The sequence below is a fragment of the Lygodium microphyllum genome, chromosome 6 (genome assembly GCF_053477565.2).
Source record: "Lygodium microphyllum isolate KBCC chromosome 6, Lygodium_microphyllum_v1.1.10, whole genome shotgun sequence".
Taxonomy (NCBI): domain Eukaryota; kingdom Viridiplantae; phylum Streptophyta; class Polypodiopsida; order Schizaeales; family Lygodiaceae; genus Lygodium; species Lygodium microphyllum.
In genome coordinates this window covers 171,439,463-171,464,387 of record NC_141140.1, presented here as the reverse complement: position 1 = coordinate 171,464,387, position 24,925 = coordinate 171,439,463, and the positions used below count along the sequence as shown (strand labels likewise).

The 24,925-nt window shown below is 39.5% G+C and overlaps 1 protein-coding gene across 8 annotated transcripts in view; it reads left to right on the top strand.

Annotated features, from left to right (window-relative positions):
• Positions 1–11,269: 11,269 nt before the first annotated feature.
• The window catches only part of LOC148035412 (protein DETOXIFICATION 42-like), a 74,538-nt gene continuing 60,882 nt past the window's right edge, over positions 11,270–24,925 (top strand). Inside the window, exons 1-4 of one of the 8 annotated variants that reach the window (XM_087680414.1) lie at positions 11,273–11,567; positions 11,824–11,915; positions 13,556–14,030; positions 14,144–14,265. In XM_087680414.1, coding sequence (XP_087536540.1) covers positions 13,678–14,030; positions 14,144–14,265 — 475 coding nt within the window. In that variant the 5' untranslated portion in view covers positions 11,273–11,567; positions 11,824–11,915; positions 13,556–13,677. Of the gene's footprint in view, positions 11,568–11,823; positions 11,916–11,941; positions 12,512–13,548; positions 14,031–14,143; positions 14,266–24,925 lie in introns of those variants that run through there. The other 7 variants (XM_087680413.1, XM_087680418.1, XM_087680416.1 and 4 more) reach the window with 7 other exon arrangements.

Below are 24,925 nucleotides of genomic sequence, written 5' to 3'. Positions count from 1 at the left end.
GGGAGGATGTTCACACCTAAACCTCCATCCAAAAGAACATCATCATACTTTTTTGCTGCATATTCAACTTGAATGCTAGGACTTGATAGTCCACAACCTCTCTCCAAGTTGTTGTTACTGATTAACATTCAAGAACTTGTTGAACTTGCAAGATTCTTCCCCCAAGAATGTCTTGCTACTATTGCCTAATCTTCAAGAGGAGATTGTCTTTGAATCCCAAAATCAAGTCCTTGTCCAATGTTAACTGCAAAGAGAACATTGCTAATTCCTAAAAGAACTCATTCAAACCTCTTTCTTGTAGTTTTTTTGAACCTGTATCTTTAGGTTGATCATTTTTTTGATCAAGAGTTAAGCTTCCTTACCATTCCTGAAAGTCTTCACAAGTAATGCTTCTCCAGCCTCCTTTTACAACCTATTGACTTGCTTAGTATCCATTTTCTTGACTTTTTCTTGCTTTCCACAATTTTCTTTCTCTTGGGCCTAACTTCTAATGATTTCTAACACTAAGGGTTCTTCAAGACAATCTTCAACTTTAATACAATTAGAGTAATCACACTACACATGCATACTAGCAACATTCATATTACCTCACATCCAATCAAGTCCTTGATTTTCTCTCCCAAACTAGTCCTTACATCTTCAAGATGTTGATGTTGCTCATTTTGGTCAAGCAACTCAATCAAGACTACTACTACTACTAGGGCAGGTGGATGCCATTGATGAGGTGCTCTTGTAGGTCTTCCATCATTGTAGTTCCTTGATAGTAGCATTCCTCTCTTGGTCCTATGCTTCCCCAATAATTCACACTTGGATCCCACAAAGTGTCATTGACCTCCACAATAATGGTGTACTTATGATTGTGCTTTTTGTTGATATCTTGGAAAAGTACTCCATGATTGTCTAACCAAAATCCTTCTTGGTCCCTTGAAACCTCTTTCAGATAATGTCTGTAGAACAATTTGATTCACTATAGCATGTTGTTGCAATATCACCCTAGGCTATGTAGGTACTTGCTCAGTTTTATCAGAACATTAGGATTATACCAACATGGCCTAGTTTCATGACCATTTCTCAAACATATCTCACAAAACTTTTCTTCCCTTTGTGTATTAGACAATTCCGAGTCTTTGACTCAAAATCCTTACATGAATTCACTTTTCCGTTTCTCTTATGTTTTCTCCTACTACTCTCATCATTTGAATCACTTGATTCATCTCCAAACTTTAATTCTAAATCACTTTATTCTCCTTTAATTTATCAAACTCAAAATCCTCTTTTGAATATAAAGAATCCTCATTCTTTCAACTCTTAAACTGTCTAATTCCAAGTACTCTTTCCACTCTTGCAACAACCCTAACCAAAGTATCCAATGTATCTTTCAGCTACAATTCGACATTAGCAACAAACTCCTTGATCTTGCTCATCAAACCCTTAATAAAATAAGAAATATGCATTTCTTGATATGGTCTATTAGCTATAGCATGATGGTTTACTAAATTTTTACATTTTTGAGCATATTGTTCCACCAACGTATCTTTCGATCCATATCCTTAATTTTCCTTAGTATATCCCCTAGAGTTTTGTCATTTTGGAACATTCACAAAAATGCATTCTTGAGTGAAGTCTCAAGTCTAGCCAAACCCTAACTACTAAACCAATCCATTACCTAATCTTAAAGTTTGGCTACAAATTGTTGCTTCTTAACCTAATCACCATACATTTAGCCAAATCCACTAGCTATCCATCTAGTTTCAATTTGAGCAACATGGCAATCAAGATCCCCCTTCTTTCTATTTGAAAATTTGGATGCTTAAACTTTGGGGTTTTGAGGTGGTTTTTGAGACATCCTTCTCGGTTTGGTTCCAATACCTATAGGATTGGATACTAACTATCTTTGTGCAAGTGGACCAAAGAGAGAAATTACCACCATAAGGATGTCCATAGTCTTCTCCTAAAATCATTAGGAGGGGTTTGTGTGTCCACATCTAGTTCAAGATTGGCCTCTAACGATGCACTTGTGGATGGAATGTCCTCTATAGTCCTGGTTCATGCTCCGACACCTCTTCTACAACTTGCATTTTAACTTCTACTTCGAAGAAGAGATGTTGAGTTTCCCTTCTTAAATATTATTGTGCTTTAGCTCTCTTAAGAATCCAATCTTTTGATGAGGGTGTTGCCCTGACATAAATGCTACTTATCCAAGGTCCCTTAGGCATCATAACTACCATTAAGGTCCTACACTTCCACATGCTATTCCTACAACTTCCTTTCCTCCATGCATGATGCCTAAATCATGAGTATATCACAACATGAACCGTGCAAGATTGCCAAAGTGTAATGGCCTAATTTATCAAACATCTCCAACCAGGATAACAATAGGAATAGATCCACAAGTTGAATATACAAGAAGATCCACATTTCACCCTAGATATTTTCTAACAAATAAATCAATAGAAAATAGCACTCAACTTTTAGGAAAAATACATAGGATTTCAGGTCACATCATGAACAACCATAAGCAAGCACTGGCCTAAATATATCATTTTGTGAGAACTCAAAAGACATGATCTACAATTCATTACAACTAGATAGGAACCTTTTTGTTGAAGTCAAAGGGTTGTTTTACATCAAAACATACATAAGCATGAATACTAAGGCCCCAAGGTGGTAATTCGAGCCTCAATACCCTCCCCCTTGGTTTAAGCTAAATTTCTTTTTTCTCTCACATACACCCTCCCCCTTAGCTTAAGCAAATTTTCTTTTTTCTCTCACATGATGCTTGTAAATCAATTTTCCAATGCTTGGCCAAGTGCTCACTACTTTGAAGATCCTTTAGCAATTTGGGACCACAAGGTTGCTACTATTATTTGAACTTGCAAGAACTATGGTCGAAATAACGCTCAATGCAAATGGGAGCTAGTGCTGACTGCTAATCTTATTGGTATTGCTAATGCTAATTTTCGCAACAATTTTACTCTCAATCTCATGCAATATGTTGATGGTCTTTACAAAGCTAACGAAAACATAAAGCTCTATAATACAAAAATTCATGTTGAGTTTAGTGGTTCAGAGTAGGTGATTTCCCATCTCATGTGTTTTTAAAGGCTGTAGGGAAGAAGAAGGCTCAAGATACTATCTTAAAGGTCGCTATTGAGGTTATGTTAAGCAAAGAGGTGATAAAAATATAACAATTGTGTTTTCAAGTTTTCTCTCTAGTATTTTGGGCATAGAACCTGTAATGAGGAACGACTATTATAACATAGCCTTACTTTTTTTTGGATTGCATGCTTATTGATATACTTTCTACAAAGCTACTATACTTGATAAATCTTTTCTAGAGAAGAACTATGCCACATGGTTAATTGCATGAAGAAGAATGTCCGGGAAGGATGGTTTGCTTACTGAATTCAATCAGGAGTACTGGGACATATATGGTAGTGATCTAACAAAGATGATTAACAAGGTCAATCAAAGAGGAGAGATGTCTTGAAGGGTGACTGCAAGAGTAATTAAGTTAATCCACAAGTCTGTGATGAGAAGAGTCGAGTTCCAAGACTCACGGCCTGTCACCCTACTCAATGTGATGTACAAATCTTGGCTAAAACAAAGCATGAATGATTAGATTTATGCTAGCTAATATTGTCCACCCCAAGCATTTTGATTTTTTTAATGGTTGTAGAATTCGTGATGTTATTCTTAACTTGGTGATTTCAATTGATCATGATGTGGCACTGAATAAGAGATTTGTGTTGGTCAATATTGGCCTTGACAAAGCTTATGATCAAGTTAATGGGGAGTTCATTGTATTGGTTTTAGATAAGGCATGGCTAGGGGCTAGACTATTTAGGGTTGTCAACACTTTGTTCTCCATTGTCTTAGCATGTGTTTGTATTAATGGATACTTTCAAGAGTCCTTCCCTCTTATGTCATCAATTAAGCAATGTTGCCCCCTTGCTCCACTTTTGTTTGCTCTAGTTGAACCTTCAATTAGACTAAATTTTGTTATTTCTTTTCAAGAAGCTATCATATCTTATTATGCAAAAATTATTAATCCCTTGCTACACAATATGAATCTTATGATTCAATTCAAAAGCAAGATCTCAAAGGTCTTCCCCTCCCTAAACAGTTTGTCTTTAGTGGCTATATGTTTACAAATGATAATGCTAACATAGTCATGAAAGAGGATGTGAGTATCGATGCTTCGTTTAAGCTCCATGATGAATTCTTTTTTGTATTTGGTTCTACAATTATCATGCTCAAACCAAGGTGTTGAAGTTCCACTTATTGGAAGGAAATGAGGTGCTTGACAAATTTCACCTAAAAGATGGAACCTGGTAGGATCCCTTAAATATATGGGCTGTCTTGTGGGCATTGGAACCATTGGTAAGCAAGGGTTCGAGTGGTTGTATGAGAATATTGTAGGAAAGCTAGCCTATTGGAATTCTCTAGCTCTCTCCTTCATGGGGAAGATGACTGTGCTCCAAAATCAATGGTAGCGTTTGTAGCTTCAATCTTTCCTTTTTGCAAGATTACTTGGTAGAAAATTGAACAACTTTTCAAAGATTTTGTGTCATCCAATGGGAATAGGAAATCTTGACATTGTATCAATTGTGGGTAGTTGAACTAGTGAAGGGAGGGAGGTGGATTGGGTGTACCCAAGCTCGTTGACTATGCCCTCACCTTTGGATGCAATGGTTATGTCATTTGGAGTCCCCTCAAACTTGGGCTATTTTATTTAGAATGTGGATCAAATCATCAAAATTTGTTATCATTTGTGAACCTTGGTGAGATCATCTTATGTTCTTAAAGATCAAATAGTCAAAGATAGCTAATTCCATAGTTAGTGCTTGGTTTAAAATTCTACCTAATGTAGAATGGGGAGGTCAAATTGGTAAATCAAATCTAACTCTAGCTATTTCAGTTTGGTGTAATCATCTTCCTATTCCCTCCTTGGTGTTTGTAAGCACTACACTTTCCAAAGCTTTGTTTGATAAGGGAGTTACAGAATGGAAGGAAATGTGGGACACTAGGTAGCTAAATTGGCTATCTATGAATGAAATTGCTCAAATCTCTATCTATCAACCCAAGAAAAAGAGTGGATGTTGAGGCTTCTCTCAGCAGTAAGAGATGATTTGCTCTCTTCCCCCAAGTATATTTTTTATTTTAGTTTGAAGTTCTAAAAGTTCAATGATTCCCCACTAGCAAAGGTTAAGATAAAGAGATAGGAAGATAGCACTCTTTAAATCAAAGAAATACAAGAATTTTGGAAGCATAAGGACATTAATTGGTTTGAAGAAATGATAGGGAAATTCGTTAAGATAAAGAGATAGGAAGATAGCACTCTTTAAATCAAAGAAACACAAGAATTTTGGAAGCATAAGGACACTAATTGGTTTGAAGAAGTGATAGGGAAAATAGTTAAGAAGGTGTGGTATGCTTCCCCCTTCCCAATAATTGACTTCTTTTGCTGAAAGGTGGAGATGAAGAAGGTAGCCACCATGGATAGATTGAAGAAGTGGGCCTCAGTCCCTTTGGTGTGCCCTCTCTATCATGTTAAGGAAGAAACATTGTATCACTTGTTGTGGGATTGCAAATGTGACAAGATGATTTGGAAGAAGGTGTTGGAGTGGTTGGCCACATTTGGGTTTCATGGCATTATCACTTTTGGAAACAAGCACTTTCAGGTGTTAAAGGTAGAATGTCTCTTGCCTTCCTACCTTTTTGGAATGTGATTAGGGGGGTGATTTTGTTAGATTTCTAGGATGCTAGGAATAAGAAGGTATGCAAAGGTGTAGCTTGGGTCATAGCCAACTAGGCTAATAGATTTAGTATGGTAACTAGCTAAGCTTTTGGCCAGCCTTGGGAAGGAAAAGTTGGTTAAGGTTTTTCTCAGAGAGCCTACTAGTATTGTTGTCTAATGCAGACTGCGGTGTAAGCATTACTTTTTACTTTGATACAAATGAACACATTAGAAATAAAAAGTACAAAGAAAATATACAAGAGAAAGTTGCACAACACAATAATGGTTGTAGTTATTTTCCAAAGCAACAATGGTCCTCCCTCATGCTTGCACTTATGTATATCATTCCATCTCAAGTTGGAGGAACTAAAAATAGAAAATACTTTCTAGTCTCTTTTTGGCATCACTTATTGTTCCTAAAAATGTAAACCATAGTCTAGGGCTATCAACGCTCAGCCACCAATTATAAAAGGTGATGGCCATAGTAATGCTTTGGGGAAATATGAACAAGTATAAATCAAGTAGCCTTCACCAAATAACTACACTGCTCAAGCAAAAAAAAAAACTCATGTAGAGTCTTTTCAACCTATTTACAACCACTTCACCAATTCCTTACTATCTATAGCATTTAATAAATCTAATATCAAGTCAACCAATCAAATCTAGTAGTTGGATCACACATCATAGCTAGTTTAACTCCAAACATAGCTTGGTTTTCAACTCTTCAAAAAAGGTTGGACTTGCCAATACTTTTAAAAAGGTTGCTTTTGTTCTTCCTTTAATATTGAGCAAAGTTTATGTTTAGCCAATCAAATAATAAAATCTCTTCAACATCCATTTTTATATTGCAAGAGCAAAAAAGATATACATATTCTTGAGGTTCCCTGAAAAGAGGGCAGCATATCCCATGTTGAAAGCTTTAGCACAATTGTTAGTTCTCCAATATTGTGAAATACTCCAACTAAACAACATGCTTTCCTTACATTGAAGAGCAAGTTTCCTATATTTGACAATATTAAAAATGTCTATCCATGTTGGACCAAAAGGACCTAGGTTAATCATAGGAAGAGGGTGCTTGAGATCTATTTGACCTATTAAATATATAAAGAGGGATTTCTTCAACATTTGTGAGATTCAACGGGGATTTAAGATATTTAGTAGGACAAGGGCCAATCTTCTCTGACTATAAGAAATACATGATTAAACAATTCAAGTTTGTCATTCATTGCCTCATAGCATTCCCTTATCTTATCAATCACCATCCGCTTCACATAAATCTTACCAAGTTTTATACCCTTCTTAGATTGTTTGCATAGTTATGACTAGTAGCTTCAACGCGATTAGTAAAAGCCAATGCATTAAGCCACACATATGTTTGCAAAGAAGGGGCTCCTTTATCAATATCAATCATAATGTACGACAATATAAACAAGATATCAAAGCAAACCCATGGAAAATCTAAATACCATTTTCTCTACAAAAAAGAAGGTGTTGATTCAATACCTTGTTAGTACAACCCATCATTGAGTGCCACTATAGCAACAATTCTCATCCATTTCTAGCCAAAATGAATAGTCCTAACATGAAGATCGACCACACTGAGACCACCATCTTTCTTATTGTTGGCAACTTACTTCGTTGAATAGTCTATCCACATGTCTTAGGATCTCCCATAAAAGGGGAATAGGATTGCCTTATTGATAGTCATGGACTAATAAATATGCTCGTTGACTACCAAATTAACTCCAAGTGATAAAGTACTCCTACTCAACTTCTCTAGTTTCCCTTTCATCTTCTCCAAAACCTGAGTGAATCTTTGCTTCACAGTTATCATTATTCCAATAGGGTAGCTGAAACATTTAACAATATTGTTAGGCCCAATGCCCTTAAGATTGAAGTTTTCCAAAACCTAATTACCTTCTTGGTACTGCATCTTGGGTATTTCTATTTCCTGAATACTTGACACTAAACCTAACACCTCACATATATCTTCATACAACTTGAAGACGACTTCTAAATCTTACATATCCTCCTCCAAATTGTTGCATTATCATCAATAAACACTCACGAACCAAAATGGATCCATTAAGGGGGGAGAGAGAGAGAGAGAGAGAGAGAGAGAGAGAGAGAGAGAGAGAGACATCTCCAACTAGGCGCCCTCTTTACATTAGGTCTTCTTCTTTATTTATTGAGTCATAGCATAAGCTTTATAGTCCTTCTCTTGAGATGAAGCAATGATGTTGATGCATAGTTGCTTTTTAAGATTGGAAATGTCACATGTTGGTTTCTCTTTAAGGGTTGCCACAGGATGTTTCACAACACACATGGTACACTTCTTTCATACTATAGAATAGATGATATTTTGATTTTCCATTTTAGAAAGCATATCCCATGTTGAAAGCTTTAGCATAATTATTAAATCTCTAATATTCCAATTTGATCTTGGTAAATAGCATGCTCTTAGAACTAAGAGCAAGTTTCCTATATTTGACAATATTAAAATGTCTATCCATCTTGGACCAAAAGGACTTAGGTCTATCATACCAAGAGAGTGTATGAGATCCATTGGACCTATTAAATATATAAAGATGGATCTTTTCAACTTTTATGAAATTCAAAGGTGATCTAAGGTCCTTAGTATGTTGAGGGCCAATCTTCTTTGAGTAAAACAAAATACATGATGAAACCATTTAGATTCATCATTCATTGTCTCATATCTTTCCCTTACAGATCTTCATCCAATTTAGTTAAATCTTACTAAGTCTTGATACCCTTCTTAGATAGTGTGAATGGTAATGACTAAACTTGATTAAAAGCCAATGCACAAGTACAAATATGTTTGCATAGAATGGTCTCCTTTATCAACAATAATCATAACCTATAACAATATAAATATGATATCAAAGAAATCCCATGGAAAATCTAACACCATTTCCTCTCGAAAAAAGGTGTCACTGCAATATCTTATTAGTACAACCCACCATTAAGCACTACTATAGCAACAATTCTCATCCATTTCTAGTTGAAATGAATAGCCCTAATCGGCCACACCAAGACCACCATCTTTCTTATTGGTGGTGACTTGCTTCCCTAATTAGTTTATCCACCTATGCCACAATTTCCTTGAGAAGGGGAATATGATGGCATTATCCACCAGTCCTAGGATTATTTCCTTGAAAATGGGAATATGATTGCATAATTGATAGTCATAAACTAAAAGATATGCTTGATGACTACCAAATTACCTCCAATTGATAAACTACTACCATCAACTTCTCCAATCTCCCTTTCATCTTCTCCAAAACCTAAGGGAATATTTGCTTCATGGTTATCCTTATCCGAACAGGGCAGCCAAAACATCTAATAGTATTGTCAAACCCAATGTCCTTAAGCTTGAACTTGTCCAAAACCTAATTATCTTCTCAATATTGCATCTTGGGTGTTTCTATTTCCTTAATGCTTACCACTAAACCTAACACCTCACATATATCTTCATACAACTTGAAGTTAATTTCTAAAATTTAAACATCCTCCTCCAAAATGTTTGCATTATCATTAGCGAACACTTGGGAACCAAAATGGATCCATTGAGAAAGAAAAGAAAGAAAGAAAGAAAGTTATATTAACGTCTTCTAAAGACCAAAACTGGCCTATGAGACAAACTGTGATACAATAGAGAGAGAGAGAGAGAGAGAGAGAGAGAGAGAGAGAGAGAGAGAGAGAGAGAGAGAGAGAGAGAGAGAGAGAGAGAGAGAGAGAGAGAGAGAGAGATTACTTTTACGTAGTCTTCTCCGACTAGGCACCCTCTTTACTTTGGGGTCTTGTTCTTGAGCCATGGCATAAGCTTTATGGACCTTCTCTTCATACAAAACATAATATATAACGCATAGTGGCTTTTCAAGATTGGAATGTCACATGTTGGTTTCTCTTTAAGGGTTGCCACATGATGTTTCACAATACATTTGACAAAATTTTTTCAAGATATAGAATAGATGACATTTCCATCTTCATCACCATGGATGCCACTATCATAACAACTTACATGACCAAATAAATGCATGCTGATGTTGTGTTTCCATTTGATGTCTCCACCATGGTCCATAAGTTTAGGGTTACAATTATGAACCTTTTGTCTTTCATGTAACTATGGTAAATTATACCCATGTTACAAAGTGGCACATATGCATAACAAAAATTGCACTAGAGCCAATACACTCATGGTAAAATTATTGATCATTCTTCCCCTTAACGTGACTAGTTGAAACTTGCACATGCCAGATGAAAATCTAATACCTGCAACCAACTATGCATAGTCTCCAATCCACAAAATTATGAAACTTGTTCAGAAAAACTCGCTGTAGCTAGCCCCCACTTGTATATCAACTTGCTAAGATGCACAACCATGATGTAATCTCTAAGAAATTTTCATTGATTAAAGGTCCATAAAGTGCTAAAGGGGAGGGACTAATGATGATGTGCAACTATGCATCATGTAAGAAAGACAAATTGCTTGTGTGACACAATCATATGTCAAAGGTTATTGTGTCGATTGATCTATAGTTATAGCTCAGTAGACCTAAGCTTCCTCGTTGAGTCAAACTATTGATTTGTTTGAAAAGTATGCATAACAAGCAAACTATATGCCATTCTTTTGGCTTTTGATATTTATGTTATCTTTGTGTCACCCCCATCTGTAGAATGTTAAAAGTCAATATCCAAATTTATTGACAAACTTGTCAAGTAAAATGCCAAAGGCCAATTGATATAAGAGAATTTGGGTAATGATGCAATCTTGTTCTTCAACGTTTGTGATGGGTAATGGTGAAGTAACATATCACGTGGAATGCAAGGTGACTTAGGGCAAAGAGAATTTTGCTTAGTGTTACATGAGGTCTACATAAGTTTATTGTGATGATTGAAGATAGTCTTGCCTTTCAACATGACACTTTCTCCATCACCTTCATGTGAGGACTCATACTCCCAATTGGAAGTATTAAGATCCAAAGAAGAGGGGCATGGGAGAGGTTCGAAAGGAGCCCCTCTACTAAGAGATCATCTTAGACTGCAGCCATGCCTTACTGTCTACTTGCATTTCAAAGTAAAGGTGACAACAAAGTTAGTAAGTAAGAAGGAAAACATGCATGTCACACCATGTAAACTCGACTTGTTTGACATCTAAAAGATCTGGGAGGTCTATGCACGACCTCCGCTGTTATTAATCGGGAGGAGTTAAGACCAAAAAAGCAGGGAGAGAGGGTCAAAAGTTTAAAGGAGTTCCACCCACCACTTCCCAGAGGCAAGGGTACAGAAAGGCACCAAGGCTCTTTCTATATGCATTATTTAAAGTTATTTGCAAATGTTAAATGGTTTTTCTTTTGTGGGTGCTTTTGTTTTGAGCTGTTGTGGCACCAAAAAGCAACAAGCGGTGGCCCGGTAGCTACATGTGTTATGGCCTTCCTGAGGCAGGGCCTTCCTTGTATTTTGTTGTGGTGGTCGTTAAATAGTGTTTTTATCTACCTTTCCTCGTTTTGTTTTTCTCGTATGAGTGAGCGAGAGAGCGAGAGAGAGTGTGCGTGTTTTTTGTTTCTGGGTTGGGTCGGAAAGCAATCACAGTTTGCACCTGCCCACCTTCCTCAAATAGTTTTTCACCCATTGATCGACTCTGTCTTATTTTCTCTCTAGTTCCTTCTTTCATTGGGATTCCTGCGATGGGCTGCTGATGACTTCTCCCATTGCTTCATTTATCTCTGTTATTTCTTTCTGAAGCTGTTGTGACCCTCAGGCTCACAGTCCACCTTCATCACAATCATCAGCTCTCATGGTAATGGTAAGCTACCTTAATATGGCGCTCTCATGTTTCTCCCATGAAGGTCTCTCTCTCTCTCTCTCTCTCTCTCTCTCTTTCTCTCTCTCTATAGCTGTGCTCATTTCTTCTCTCAATTTCCTGTTTTTAATGGATGTCTCCACATGCTGTCGCTCTGCCAGCACTATTCTCATCTTTATACCGATTGTGTGGTTCGCTCTCGCATCCATGGTTGCCTTGTCGATCAGAGCTTTACTAGGGCCCTGATTCCTTCTTGTAGGTGAATGTAGGTCTGAGAGAGATTGTTTTCAGCTGCAGCAAAAGTGGCTTCCTCCTCACAACATCAAAAGTATATATGGGCCGGCTAGGAAGGTACACTTTAACAGCCTTTGCTCTGAACCTAGTCATTGCTGTCATTTGTACACACGCTTCTCCCCCTTCCCAAGTTCTATATGGCCCAGACCAGCTCTGACCTTGTTCGTATGCCTGGTTTGATGGTCGTCACCGTGATCCAACACTCCTGTCCTAGTGTTGACATGACCAGGGGTGTGCCATCTTTGTCGATGGGATAAAATCGAGACTCTTCACATATGTAGGCTAAAAGGGGTTGGTCTAGAAAGAAGGGACTGGTCGGAATTTGCTTTGGTGATGCAAGGCGTCTATTTGCATAATGTGTCCACCCTATACCAGTGCAGATTACCATTGTGTGATCCAACACCCTAGGGGAGCAGTTGTAGCTTCTGTGACTGCAAAGTGCCATGGAAAACGTGCAAATCAGACTTTTTGGTTGACACGTTCTCTATAATTAATTTGTCTGGATTGACATGCAGTTCTTGACGCATGTATCTTGTAACAGAAATTTGGATATAAAAAACCTACCTCTTAAGACGCATCTCCACTAAAGAAGTACAGTGAGCTTGGATGCCATGTTCTGCGTTTTGCCTGCCAAATGTTGAAGTAGTGTTCATGTAAGAATTACCTTTGTCTTCACCATAATCTCCGGATGTCTAGTGCCAATTCTGGTAATCTCCAATAGAAGATGGATGGATGGTTCTTTCATGGTAAAAGTGAGTGGCTAAATGCTTTCTTTGACAGCATTATGGGCCGATAGCATGTTTGGCTACATGAGATGATTAGTAGCAAATCAATCTTGGCAAATGCCCTAACCGAGGCAGAAAGTATTGACACGTGAAATCTCCAAAGTCAACTTCTGGCATTTTCCCTCCATATTAGTCAATCAACTTCTGGCATTTTTTAATCCATATTGGTCAAGTTTGAAGGCCAAGGTGGTTCTGAAGATCATCGTTGCTGCATGGGGGCAATGCCTGAATTGACTTCTTCTGTCAAACAAAAAACTTTAGCTAGAAAGAGGCTCTTTGCGTATACCTTCAGCTTATTTCAAGCTACTTGTCATACTCGAGTTTCATGGGTTCTTCATAAAGCTGTATACAAACAAATTGGCATATTAAATGTGTGTCATATGATGTGCATGGCAAATTTACATCTGTGCAGTCCAACATTTTGTGCATACGACATCCATATTGAACACCTATCTTAGGGTTTGTATTAGACACCTTCAGTTTCTTTCACTGTAAAGGCTGTTAGAGCGTATTGTTGCTGGTCATGTGACACATTTAGAATTCAAAGGACATCCACACCGTTTTAGCTGTGTACCTCATTAGGTTATTCAAATAATAGAGTTGCACCTTACTATCAGCTTCATAACATGGGTCATGAGACCAGCACAACTTATTAGATTGTTCAAGTAATGGAGTTCACTGATTCAAAATATATGGCCGTGCACCATGAGAACAGACTTTTGAGCTTACCAGTAGTAATAAACAGCATGGCATGCTGCAACCGAGTGGGCTTTTTTTGGTTGGGTTAAATAAACATATGCATTATTGTTTGAGTTCAATCTGGTTTTGTACATTTTGATTTCTCTTCTATTTCGTGGCTTATAGTTGATTTGCTCCTTACTTGTGTACTACGTGTTGTTGAGAAGAGTGCAGGTTCAAATGTGATTCCTTTTCCTTTGCACACCTTGTACTTGGAGGCTTCTTAGTCGTCTTCTACCATGTCTTTTTAAGGATGCAAAGATGCTACCAATGAACTATCTAACAACTCTAAGAGCATGAGGGCATTTGATGTCCTTTTTGAAGCTCCGTGGCTACTTCGACATTCTCATATGAAACACACACAAAGTTTAATCTCTGTGTCCTTTTCGTCACCCATTATCACAAAGAAAGTTGAATTTGTTGAAGTTTATACCCAGCGCAAAGCTAACATACTCTGGTCAAGGCGGAAAAGGTGTGGTGGATCAAGATGGTTGGGGAGCTTAGATGAACAATCACCATCGAAGCCAAATTCTCCAGTTAAAGAACAACTGAGCAGCTTTAATATGTCAGTGGCCCAGGAAAATGATGTCTTGTGTCAGAGCAGAGATAGGGGAAAGAGGGTGTGGTACTATTTCTTTGAGGGTGCAAGGTAACATTATGTTTTTTATGAAGATAATATGATTAAGTGGGTTCTTAGGTTGTCTTTATGGTGTATTAAGTCTTGAAGCAATAAGCTCTAAGCAATGGTTGAAATTTTGACAGCAATGTCTTCAAGGCAGATGAGCTTGGATGGGAGATAGCAGGAATTGCATTGCCAGCGCTGCTAGCGCTTGCAGCTGATCCTCTTGCCTCCCTAGTGGATACTGCGTTTATTGGACAACTAGGTAACGGTTACGTTATGACTGTCAGTGCCATATAATATGTCTACTCTTAGCATGAGAAAGTTTTTAATGATAGCTTAGCTACGCTTTTTCCAATTTTTATGCTTGTAACTGTTGCGGTGTGAGGTGACACATAAAGCTCATTCCACCAGAGCTCTGGCCAGTTTTCAGAAAGTTGGTGCCTGTTCAAGATGCTGATTTTCGAGCTTCGTTTTTGCTGTTAGAATACAGCGATTTAATGATTTTAGAAATATCAATATCCTCCAGTCTGTGAATGCAGAGTATGGAAGCAAAAAAGTAACACACAGAGAGAAGAAGAACGCACAAGATGCTGAATGAAACAAAACTGGAACGTGAGTGAGACACAATACAGGCTGATATAACAGCCCCTGTACGTGTGGTCTGGCCACATCAGTGAGGGCACAGGACTGTGAGAGGAGAGATGAGAGAGAAGATAATGGTTGGCTTGGCTGGAATAACTTTAAACTGACTGACAGCAAGAAAAAGTGGAGGAGAGGCTGAAAACAATGACAAGCCAAGAAGAAAACAGCCCTGTAAATAGGGAAGAGAGGCTGAAACTGGCTGACTGCACCCAAAGGGGTCTGATGCCCACCAAAAACTGGCCAGACTGCCTGTCCGACCTGCTGAGAAAGTGCTGCCCAGGACTGCAGATGTCTGCCCTGCCTGAAATGGGAATGAAATGCAGAGGGAAACAAACGACTGATGCTAGGCAGGCCTAGAGAGGCCATGGACAAGATGAGGTCTCCACTGGATGTGCCTATGATGAAGGTTGCTGTCACATGAAAACGATTAACTTGCAGAGAGTGTTAGAGCTGTAGATGTCCTTGCTCAATTGTGGCTGAGGCTCACAAATAGGAGACAAACATGGAAGAACAAGATAGAGAAATGCATATCTACGAACACCCCCTCTTAGATCTTGGGTGTGGTTAAGTGTGAAAGGAGCAGAGAATCCAATGGAAGATTAGAACATTGCAATGTCAATGTGGCCTGCCAAGGATGAAATCCAGCTGAGTAGCATGACCCCTTCTCTAGAGGAGAACCTGAAGAAATGGTGGCAGGTACATGATGATAGGAGTGGAGAGGCCTTGAATGGGTCACATAAAAGGTATCCATTCAGGAATGGATGAGCCAAATCATTGGCTCAGCCAGATGATGATAGCGAGGAGCTATTGAAAATATGGAGGACTCCTACTAGAGATGACAATCATGTACCAAAGGGTAGGGGATGGGCATGCTAGTGGCAAGGAAGGGGGCTCAGAGAACAGAGAGAGTAGCAATTGCACAAGGTATAGGCCTTGTGAGGATGAGAATCCATGAGAGCTCTCATAATCTTGGGAATCCCCCTTTAAAATTGATAGAAAGGCTAGAGAATCCAAAGCCACATCATTGATGTCACTATCCCCTTCTGAAAAGGATAAGGGGTCCAAGGGAACCACCAAAGGAGATGGTGGGGGATGGGATGGAACATCTGGGATGCTAAGCCAAAAAAGGTGCATTACACATTAGACCTGCATTAATTAGCTCATGAAACAGCCCTGAAACTCAAATTCAATCCATGTGTTTTAGTGTCCCATAAGCGAAGCTCTCATCGTTTGGTTGGTGTTCAGCTATAAATGGAGTGCATGCTTGGTCACTTGCATCCCTTGTTTTGTAGGTTATCCCAGTATATCCCCAGCTCATCATTGCCTGGTTGTTAGCTCCTCCTTGTGTTGCTGCCCACTCATTCCTCATCACCTCCAGCTGCTACTGTGATTATCCGAAGGCTGCCCAACTTGCGTGTGGTTCTAGTTGCTATCACCATCACTCCAGCCCTCTATTTGATCACTGCAGCCCGCGTTCAAGCATTCGCACCTGCTGCCCTGATTGTTATGACCTGGTGGATTGCTGCATTTTCATCTCTACAAGCTGCTTTGCTATTGTCTGTCGTTTAGAGCACTTTTCGACATCGGTTTGATCTGCATTTGTGCCTGCAACAGTTCGTTTTTGCGTTTTCAACACTTTTCTTCACTAGTCTCTACTCCAATTGGTGGTAATTGCACTCCACATCTGTCTCTGGTAGATGACACACATCAACATCTCCCTCAGTCCACTCCCATGAGAGACATTAGTTGTTGGACAGCTTTGCCCTTGAGCATTGTGTACACATTTATTCATTATTCAATACTCCTCATTCAGTTATTCATTCATTATCTAGCTATCTTCATTTTTGCATTTTTGCGTATTTTGCATATTTGCATCAGTGCGTGAGTTCACTGTGTTCCAATCGTGGTGATACACTTATCTTTTCTTTTGCAAATCCTATTATATCTCTACATGAGATGGATGGTAGCTTGATGGGTGAGGCAAAGGGGAGATGTTTGTGGAGGATTGTGCTCAAAAGAAGGAGAATTGAGATGATAAAGCCTATGCTCTTGACAATATGTCCGAAGGATGGCTTTTGCAGTAGCATCCTTCATAGAGATAGGTGCTTGGTAAAGATAACCCAATTAATGAGTTTGGTAAGACCATAATGTTAGAATTTGTCGATTCTATGGGCAGCGCCCAATGTAATTTGTGTGGTGTGGACACTTATCAAAGTGTCAATGTAAGGTGTGTACACCTAGTGTCTTAGAAACTTAAAGTAGTGACACTAGGCTTTAGAGTAAAATAAACCTAACTCTAGTTAGTTGATGGAAGGCTGGTTAGGTCAACCCTTGACCTAAACATAAGTTGTACCTTCACTCTATCTTTTATTCTAGCAAGTACACTCCTCTTTTTGCTTCAACTCACTCTCTTGCTGTCATTCTCTCCTCTCTCTCTCTCTCTCTCTCTCCATAACTGGCTGCCATTTTCCAACATTTGGTATCAGAGTAGCTCATACGCGCGGATTCTGTTCAGCCACCGTTAGTCGGTGCCATCCCACCCAAGGTCCTACTGCTGCCAGCTTGGTTCTCAGCACAAGGAAGAGTTTTCAGTTGCTGTGAGGTGTTGCTGAAGTGGAGGAGGAGCTATAGCTGAGCCGTCTCTTGTCTACTCCAAATCTGTCCATTTGCTCCAGATCTGTCCAGCTCAGTCATCTACTCCAGATCTGTTTTTTCAGCCTGCATGTAGCCTTGCATGCAGACCAATGCGTAGTCCCATACGGAGCCCAAGGAGTTGCTGTTTTGGAAGAGCTGCTATTGTTTTCAGCTCTGCTTGGCATTTTCTCAGCTCTACCTGCCATTTTCGCAGTCCTGCCCGCCAATTTTTGCAAACCTTAAAAAGTGCAAAAACCCTAATTTTCAGATTTGGGGTTTTCTCGAAATTTTCAGAATTTATAGTCTATTTCAGCCATCTCTTCTCGAATCTCAGCTTGTGCTGCCCAAAAATTTGGGGCTTTTGCTCGATTGGAGGCCCCTTGCGCAAATTTTTACTAAACTCATAGACATTGCGTAATTTCTTCCACGTTGGCTTAAGAAAATTTGGGGCTTTTCAGTTTTTTGAATCTGGCATGCATCATAGGTAGATTTCAGTTGCTGTTTACTGCTGACATGCATCTCGAGGCGAGATTTTTGCAAAAATTCCAGTTGTAAGGTACAAATTTCTTCAATTTCTTTGAAATTCTAGACAGAAATTTGGGGCTTTTGCCCGACACGCACTCCAAGGCAAGCAACAAGCAGTACAACAACATTTAATTGCTGTTACAGTCAGAATGGGCAGAGAATTTTGAAAAAATTCAATAAATTTTGGTAAGAATTAGCATTAAGTTGCTGTATTTTGTACTTTTGTGGGCACACATTTCGAGGCGAGTGCGGTATAACAGTATACTGTTGTAATTTACTGGTTGAGTGCTAATTTGGGTGGCATTGTGCACACTTAGGCATTTGTGTGACAGTTCGGTACTTGTTTCTTAATCCCATGGGGGATTTTGGTACTTTGAGGAGTATACTCTATACTTCAGCATTGAAGTATTTGGCTGTAGATTTTTGTCTATCATTGACAGCATGGCACGTCAAGGGAATAATGATCAGAGCAACATCCTTGATGTCCTTACTCAGGAGGACAAACTTGATGGCTCAAACTACCCACTGTGGAGTTTTATGGTCCGTAACCTTCTTGTGGCGAAGGACTTATGGGACTATGTTACAGGTGATTTGCAGCGACCAGGAGGTATTGCACCTTAGACACCTTAGCATAATGCTTGAGGACAGGTTGCTGGTGCTGCTATTGCTGCTGCCCTTTTTCTCCCTCCTATCGAGGATCAGAGGAAATGGGGCTCAAAAGATGCACATACACTTTCTTTGATTGCCTTGTCAGTGAAAAGGACAATTATTCCACACATTCGATCTTGTAAGACCTCAAAATTAGCATGGGATGTACTTGAGTGTATTTTTGTAGCATGCAATGAGGTTAGGATATCCTATCTCCGCAGAGAGTTGGCCAATGTGACCATGGATGAAGGTGATAGTATGACCGAGCACCCTACTCACATACAGGATTTGCGTGAGCAGCTACCCAATGTTGACGAGGTCATTCAGGATGCTGAATTGGTAAACATCACATTGAACTCTCTTTTAGAATCATATCTTGGCTTCCACACCTCTTTGATGTTGTCTTTGAGGGGGTGGCATCAGCCCCTTACATTTGTGGAGTTGGAAGGCCTCTTGCTGTAAGAGGAACAGACTCCGAAGAATGTGGCATTGCGTTCAGGTGATGTGGCTATGCTTTCCAAGTTCAAAGGCAAAGGAAAAGTCAAGCAAAATGTAAAAAATCAGTAAAAGGGTGATGCTAGACAGCCATCAAATAAGGTTGTCCAAGACACAGAAAAGACTAAAAAGAAGGGGAAATGCCATTATTGCAAGAAGCCCGGTCACTACATCGATGAATGCAGAAAGAGATTGGCCAAAGAGAAGAAAAAAAACTTCGGTTTGGCTGTCCAAGAAACATCCGCTAGCAAATCTATTGATGATGATACTTTAGCCAACTTTGTAGAGGAGGACTATGCATTTCTCACATGTAGTTATGATTCTTCAATGGTTGATTCAGCATTTAATGTTGCTGAAATGCAGCAAACATGGTATTTTGACAGTGTGCATCAAAGCATATCACTTCCAAGAAGTGTTTGTTTACCTCTTTGCATTCAGCCCTTGCTGGGAAGCATGTTACATGTGCGAACATCTGCAGTTATGATGTATGTGGCATTGGGACAGTCACTATTATTGTTGCAAATGGTTGTGATTTCATACTTCTAGATGTCTTGTTTGTACCTAGCATTACAAAGAACTTGTTGTCTATCTCTACTCTTAATAATCATGGCTTTCAAGTCATCTTTGCGCATGACAAATGCATTGTTAGAGATAGAGAGATGGATTATGCACTTAGGCTCCGACACCCTGCATAAGGGTCTATTTTTGTTGGATACATATGACAGACAATCCCATGATACTTTAGCAGTCACTACTATTTTACCTGCTATGCAAAATGCGGAGCTATGGCATGCCCGCTATGGACACATGAGCTTTGGGAGTTTGATGACCCTTCAAAGGTATCATATGGTAGATGCATTGCCTCTAGTGGAGACTCCACCCCCTCATGCATGTGAGGGATGTATTTTGGGCAGGATGTATAGGTTTGCCTTCAAAAAGGATGGTGTAGTGCGTGCTGTCCGAAAAATGCAGCTTATTCACTCTGATGTTTGTGGTCCCATGAGGACACGTGCGGTTGGAGGTCATCGGTACTTTGTTACATTTATTGATGACTACTCTTGGTATACATGGGTGTATGGGCTGAAGGCAAAATCCGATGTGTTCATGCATTTCAAACATCTTGCTGCAAAGCATGAAGTTGAAACTGACTTAAAAGTGTGGACACTTCGCACAGATAGAGGGGGGGGGAGTACATACCTCGTGCTGTTGAGACATATTTGCTTGATCATGGCATTACACATTAAGCCATTGTTAGAAAGACTCCTCAGCAAAATGGTGTTGCTGAAAGGAAGAATCAAACTCTTATGGAGATGACTTGTTGTAGGCTAAAAAGCAAGGGGCTACCTCATAAGTTTTGGCTAGAAGGCCTCCAGTGTGCAAATCATGTGTTGAATTGTGCACCCACTAAGGCATTGAAGATGATCACACCGTTCGAAGCTTGGCATGGCATGAAACCCAAAGTAGACTACTTTCGGGTGTTTGGTTGCATAGCCTAGGCACATGTTTCAAAAGAGCTTTGTGGGAAGTTTGATGACAAGGCTGTAAAATGCATATTTATTGGCTACAGTTCGGAGAGTAAGGGCTATCGCCTATATGATCCACGCACGAAGAAAGTCTTTGTCAGTAGGGATGTCCTATTTGCTGAAAATGTGGCATTTTCACATGATCAATTTCAAATGCCAGCCACCCATGACATTGGTGATGTCTTTGAGGGTCTTTTGCCACTTACTTTGGAGTTTGTGCCTGCTATAAATGGCAGGACAGACTTAATACAGCAAACTGTTGCTGCACCATATACTCCCGAACAGGAGGGTATCGATGATGGTTTGCCACATGCAGTGGAAGAAGCAGTATAGCATGAAAGGGCTGTTGTAAATGCACCCAAAACAGTCCCAAGATGGCTGTTATAGACTCTCCAAGAGAGTAAAATGGATGCCTCCATACCTCAACGCACTAGAAGGACTGCCGGAAATGCAGCAAATGATGCAGGGGGGGCACATTTGATTGATTTTACGGAAGTAGATGATTGTGATGAGCATGTGTTTATGAGCTCACTGTTGGATGATGGTGAGCCTACTTCCTTGGATGAAGCTCAGCAAGATGTACATTGGATGCAGACTATGCAGGATGAATTAGACTCTATTGCCACTAACTCTATATGGGATCTTGTGGATTTACCACTTGGCAAGAAGATCATTGACACAAAATGGGTTTTTAAGCTCAAACACAAGGCTGATGGTACAATTGACAGGTACAAAGCACGGTTGGTAGCAAAAGTCTATGCATAGAAGAAGGGCATAGATTATGAAGAAACTTTTGCTCCTGCATCTCGTATGAGTACGATGAGATGTATGATTGCTATGGTTGCAAATTATGGCTAGAAAGTACATCGGTTGGACATCAAGACAACATTCTTGAATGGGGATTTGCATGAGGATGTTTATGTGTCACAACCTCCAAGGTTTGTGGTTAAGGGGAAAGAGCACATGGCATGCAAGCTGCATAATGCTCTTTATGGTCTCAAAAGCCCCTCGTGCATGGTACTCCAAAATTGATACTTATTTGGCTAGCAAAGGGTTTAAAAATAGTCCAATTGCTCCCACTTTATGCATTAAGAATGAGGGGGGGGACTTGCTGATTATCATTCTTTATGTAGATGACATGCTGCTCACTGGACCTACAGAAGAAAAAATTGCAGATTTTAAGGTTGAATTAAAACATGGATTTGCTATGTCAGATATGGGCTGTCTACACTATTATTTGGGGACTCAATTCACCCAAAATCAGCATGGTATCATCATGTCACAGTCACAATATGTGGATAAGCTGTTACATAGGTTTAATATGTAAGATTGCAAACCTATGTGCACTCCTATGGAGCCAGGATTAAAGCTGTCTATGCATGATGGTGAAGAGATGTCTGATGTTGCAATTTATAGCTAGGCTGTTGGCTGTCTTATTTATCTTTTCAACACACACCCTGACATTCACTATGGAGTATCTCAGGCGAGCATGTATATGCATAGCCCACAGACCATACATTGGCAAGCTGTTAAGCGGATCTTTAGATATTTGCAAGGTACTCAGTCACATGCATTATTATTTCCTAGGGGGGGAGACCTGCACTTACAGGCTTACAGTGATTCAGATTGGGTTGGTGATACAAACACTAGGCAGTCTACTAGTGGACACAGTTTCTTTCTAGGCCATTCATGCATTTCATGGCTAAGCAAGAAACAACTTACAGTGGCTACCTCGTCTTGTGAGGCTGAGTATAAGGTAGCCTTCATGGCAACAGTGGAATGTGCATGGTTGTGCAGATTGTTGACTGATCTACATTTACCTACATTTACCAGTGGAGGGTCCTACACCTATTCTTTCTGATAGTCAGAGTGCTATTGTAGTAGTACGAAATCCTGTGTTTCATGCTCGCACGAAACACATAGGGGCATTACCGTTATGTCAGAGAGAGACGTTGTTACGAGGACGTAAAAATTTGATGCTTTGCTTATGTTTAATTGACATTTGATTAAAGGATTAATCAAATGTGCAATTAAAAGATGCACATGTGTTGCACATGTGAGATGCAAGCTACTTTTTCACAGTTGAAGGCCGAAGGACCCTGCGACAAAGATGGGTGTCAAAGGTAAAAGTTGTAACAAGTTACACTTATTAGATTCTAGGTGAATTTTGGTGTCAGTTTGCCCCTAGGACCATTTCTGCTATTAAGTGTCGGTGGTGACACTAGGGACTAGGCATTAATTAATGGATTAATGCTTGTTCAAGGGTCAATTAATGCATGGGACCACTTTGGGTTGCAAATGGCCTAGCCAATTAATTTTTGGATGGGCAAGGTCAATTTTTTGGGCATGGATTAAGGGTTGAATTAATTTTCAAATTAATTCTAAAAATTAATTAAATGGCTGGAAATTACTGAAAATGGATTAGGAAAGCTGCCACTTGGCAAAACTTTCCTATGCAAGTGGGGGAAAGGCTAAATATGGCTGAAGGGAGAGGGAAATCTCGTTTTTTCATTTTGGAGCTGTTGGAAAGAGGTGTTGGACTGTTGCTGCCAGCTTTGGGCCCATTTCCCAGCCATTGGAGACCATTTTGGTGATGGAGATTGCATATTCTTGACCTTGGGAAGCTGACAATTGCTGCTGATGCACTTTCTCCTGAAGATCACAGTCTCTGATGCTCCTATTGTTGTTGGTGCATCCGTTTGTGGCTGGTACAGCAGGGCAGCAGTTGATTTTGATTAGTTCTTCGCGACAAATCTCAGAATTTTCTCTCTACAGCATTTTCTCATCTCCTTCAGCCTATGCTTAGCCATTCTCAGCAATTCTCAGCAATTCTCAGCCATTTGGAGGAGATTTCAGCCATTTTTGGTACGCTGATCTGTAATTTCTGCAGTAAACCCTAATTTACAGCAGAAATTAGGGCTTAGCAGCCACCTTGGGATCCGTGCCAGAGATGGAAGGCTCAAGGGACTGAAATCAGCAGCTGATAATTGAAGATTATCAAGGGATTTCAGGAGCCAGCCCATCCCCGAATTGATTTGGGGCAGCATTTGGCCAGCCAAGGGTCAAATTGGAGAAGAAGTCTTGGGTGAATCAAGGGGTAAATGACCCAAAAGGCTTGTTGGTCATTTATGACAGCAAGAGCAATTGGTTAGTTGGAGGAGATTGAAGAATCTCAAGTTGTACTCCTTCCAATTGAATGAAAGCTAAAGAAATACCGCAAGGGGTGCCAATTTTGGGGCCAACAGGGTGTCTACTATCCAAGAATGTTATGGTAAAGTGTGTATTTCATTTTATGTGCATTTATTTATTGTTGTAATTAACTCTTAAATCAGGTTATCACCACCCATTCCAAGAAGGAAGGCTGGTTACAAACGCTATGCAGGAGAGATCAGCTTGATGTATGTACCCACACAGAAAACTGTTGCAGACATTTTCACCAAGGTACTACCACGCGAGAAGGTTGAGGCTTTTCGAAAGTCCTTAAACTTGTTACCCTTTGGTGATTGATCATCCTTGTACTTCCACCACATTGGCACTGCAAGGGGGTGTTAGTATTTGCCAATTCTATGGGCAACGCCTAATGTAATTTGTGTGGTGTGGACACTTATTAAAGTGTCAATGTAAGGTGTGTACATCTAGTGTCTTAGAAACTTAAAGTAGTGACACCAGGCTCTAGAGTAAAATAAACCTAACTCAAGTTAGTTGGTGGAAGGTTGGTTAGGTCAACCCTTGACCTAAACATAAGTTGTATCTTCACTCTATCTTTTATTCTAGCAAGTACACTCTACTCTTTTTGCTTCAACTCACTCTCTTGCTGTCATTGTCGCTCCTCTCTCTCTCCATAGCTGATTGCCTTTTTCAACTCATAAATCAAGCGAAGATGAAAGCCAAATTTGGAATGTGTATTTATGGTAAGTGTTTATAAGATAAAAGCTGATGGTGATACTCATGATAACCTTGCTATTGTCCCTTGTAGGATTCTACCATTGGTACATTCTGTGAATGTTGGGGAAGAAGTAGCAGAACCAAGTACAAGACATAATCTACTTGAAAACGTTTCAATGGAGACATCAGAAGATGTACCTATGGTTAAAACCCACAAAATAACTTTCTTAATGTTACGAAGCTTGAAGTGGAAATAGTTAAAATTAAAATGGTGAAAGAAAAATATTTAAATCTAGGAGTTTAATTGGAATCCTAAGATTGAGAGAGATTTGAAGAAGTTTTACGAGTGCATGTTGAGGGTTTTGCTTGGTCATATAAGGACCTTAAAGGTATTACATTGATCTAGAACCAGGCATAAAACCCGTATGCTAGTGCCAACGATAAACAAATCCTATGTATGCAGAGTTGGTGAAGGCTGAAATTACTTAGATTTTAGATGCTTGATTCATATATCCTATTCCATATAATGAATGGGTATCTCCTATTGTACTATCTAGAAGCCAAGACTTC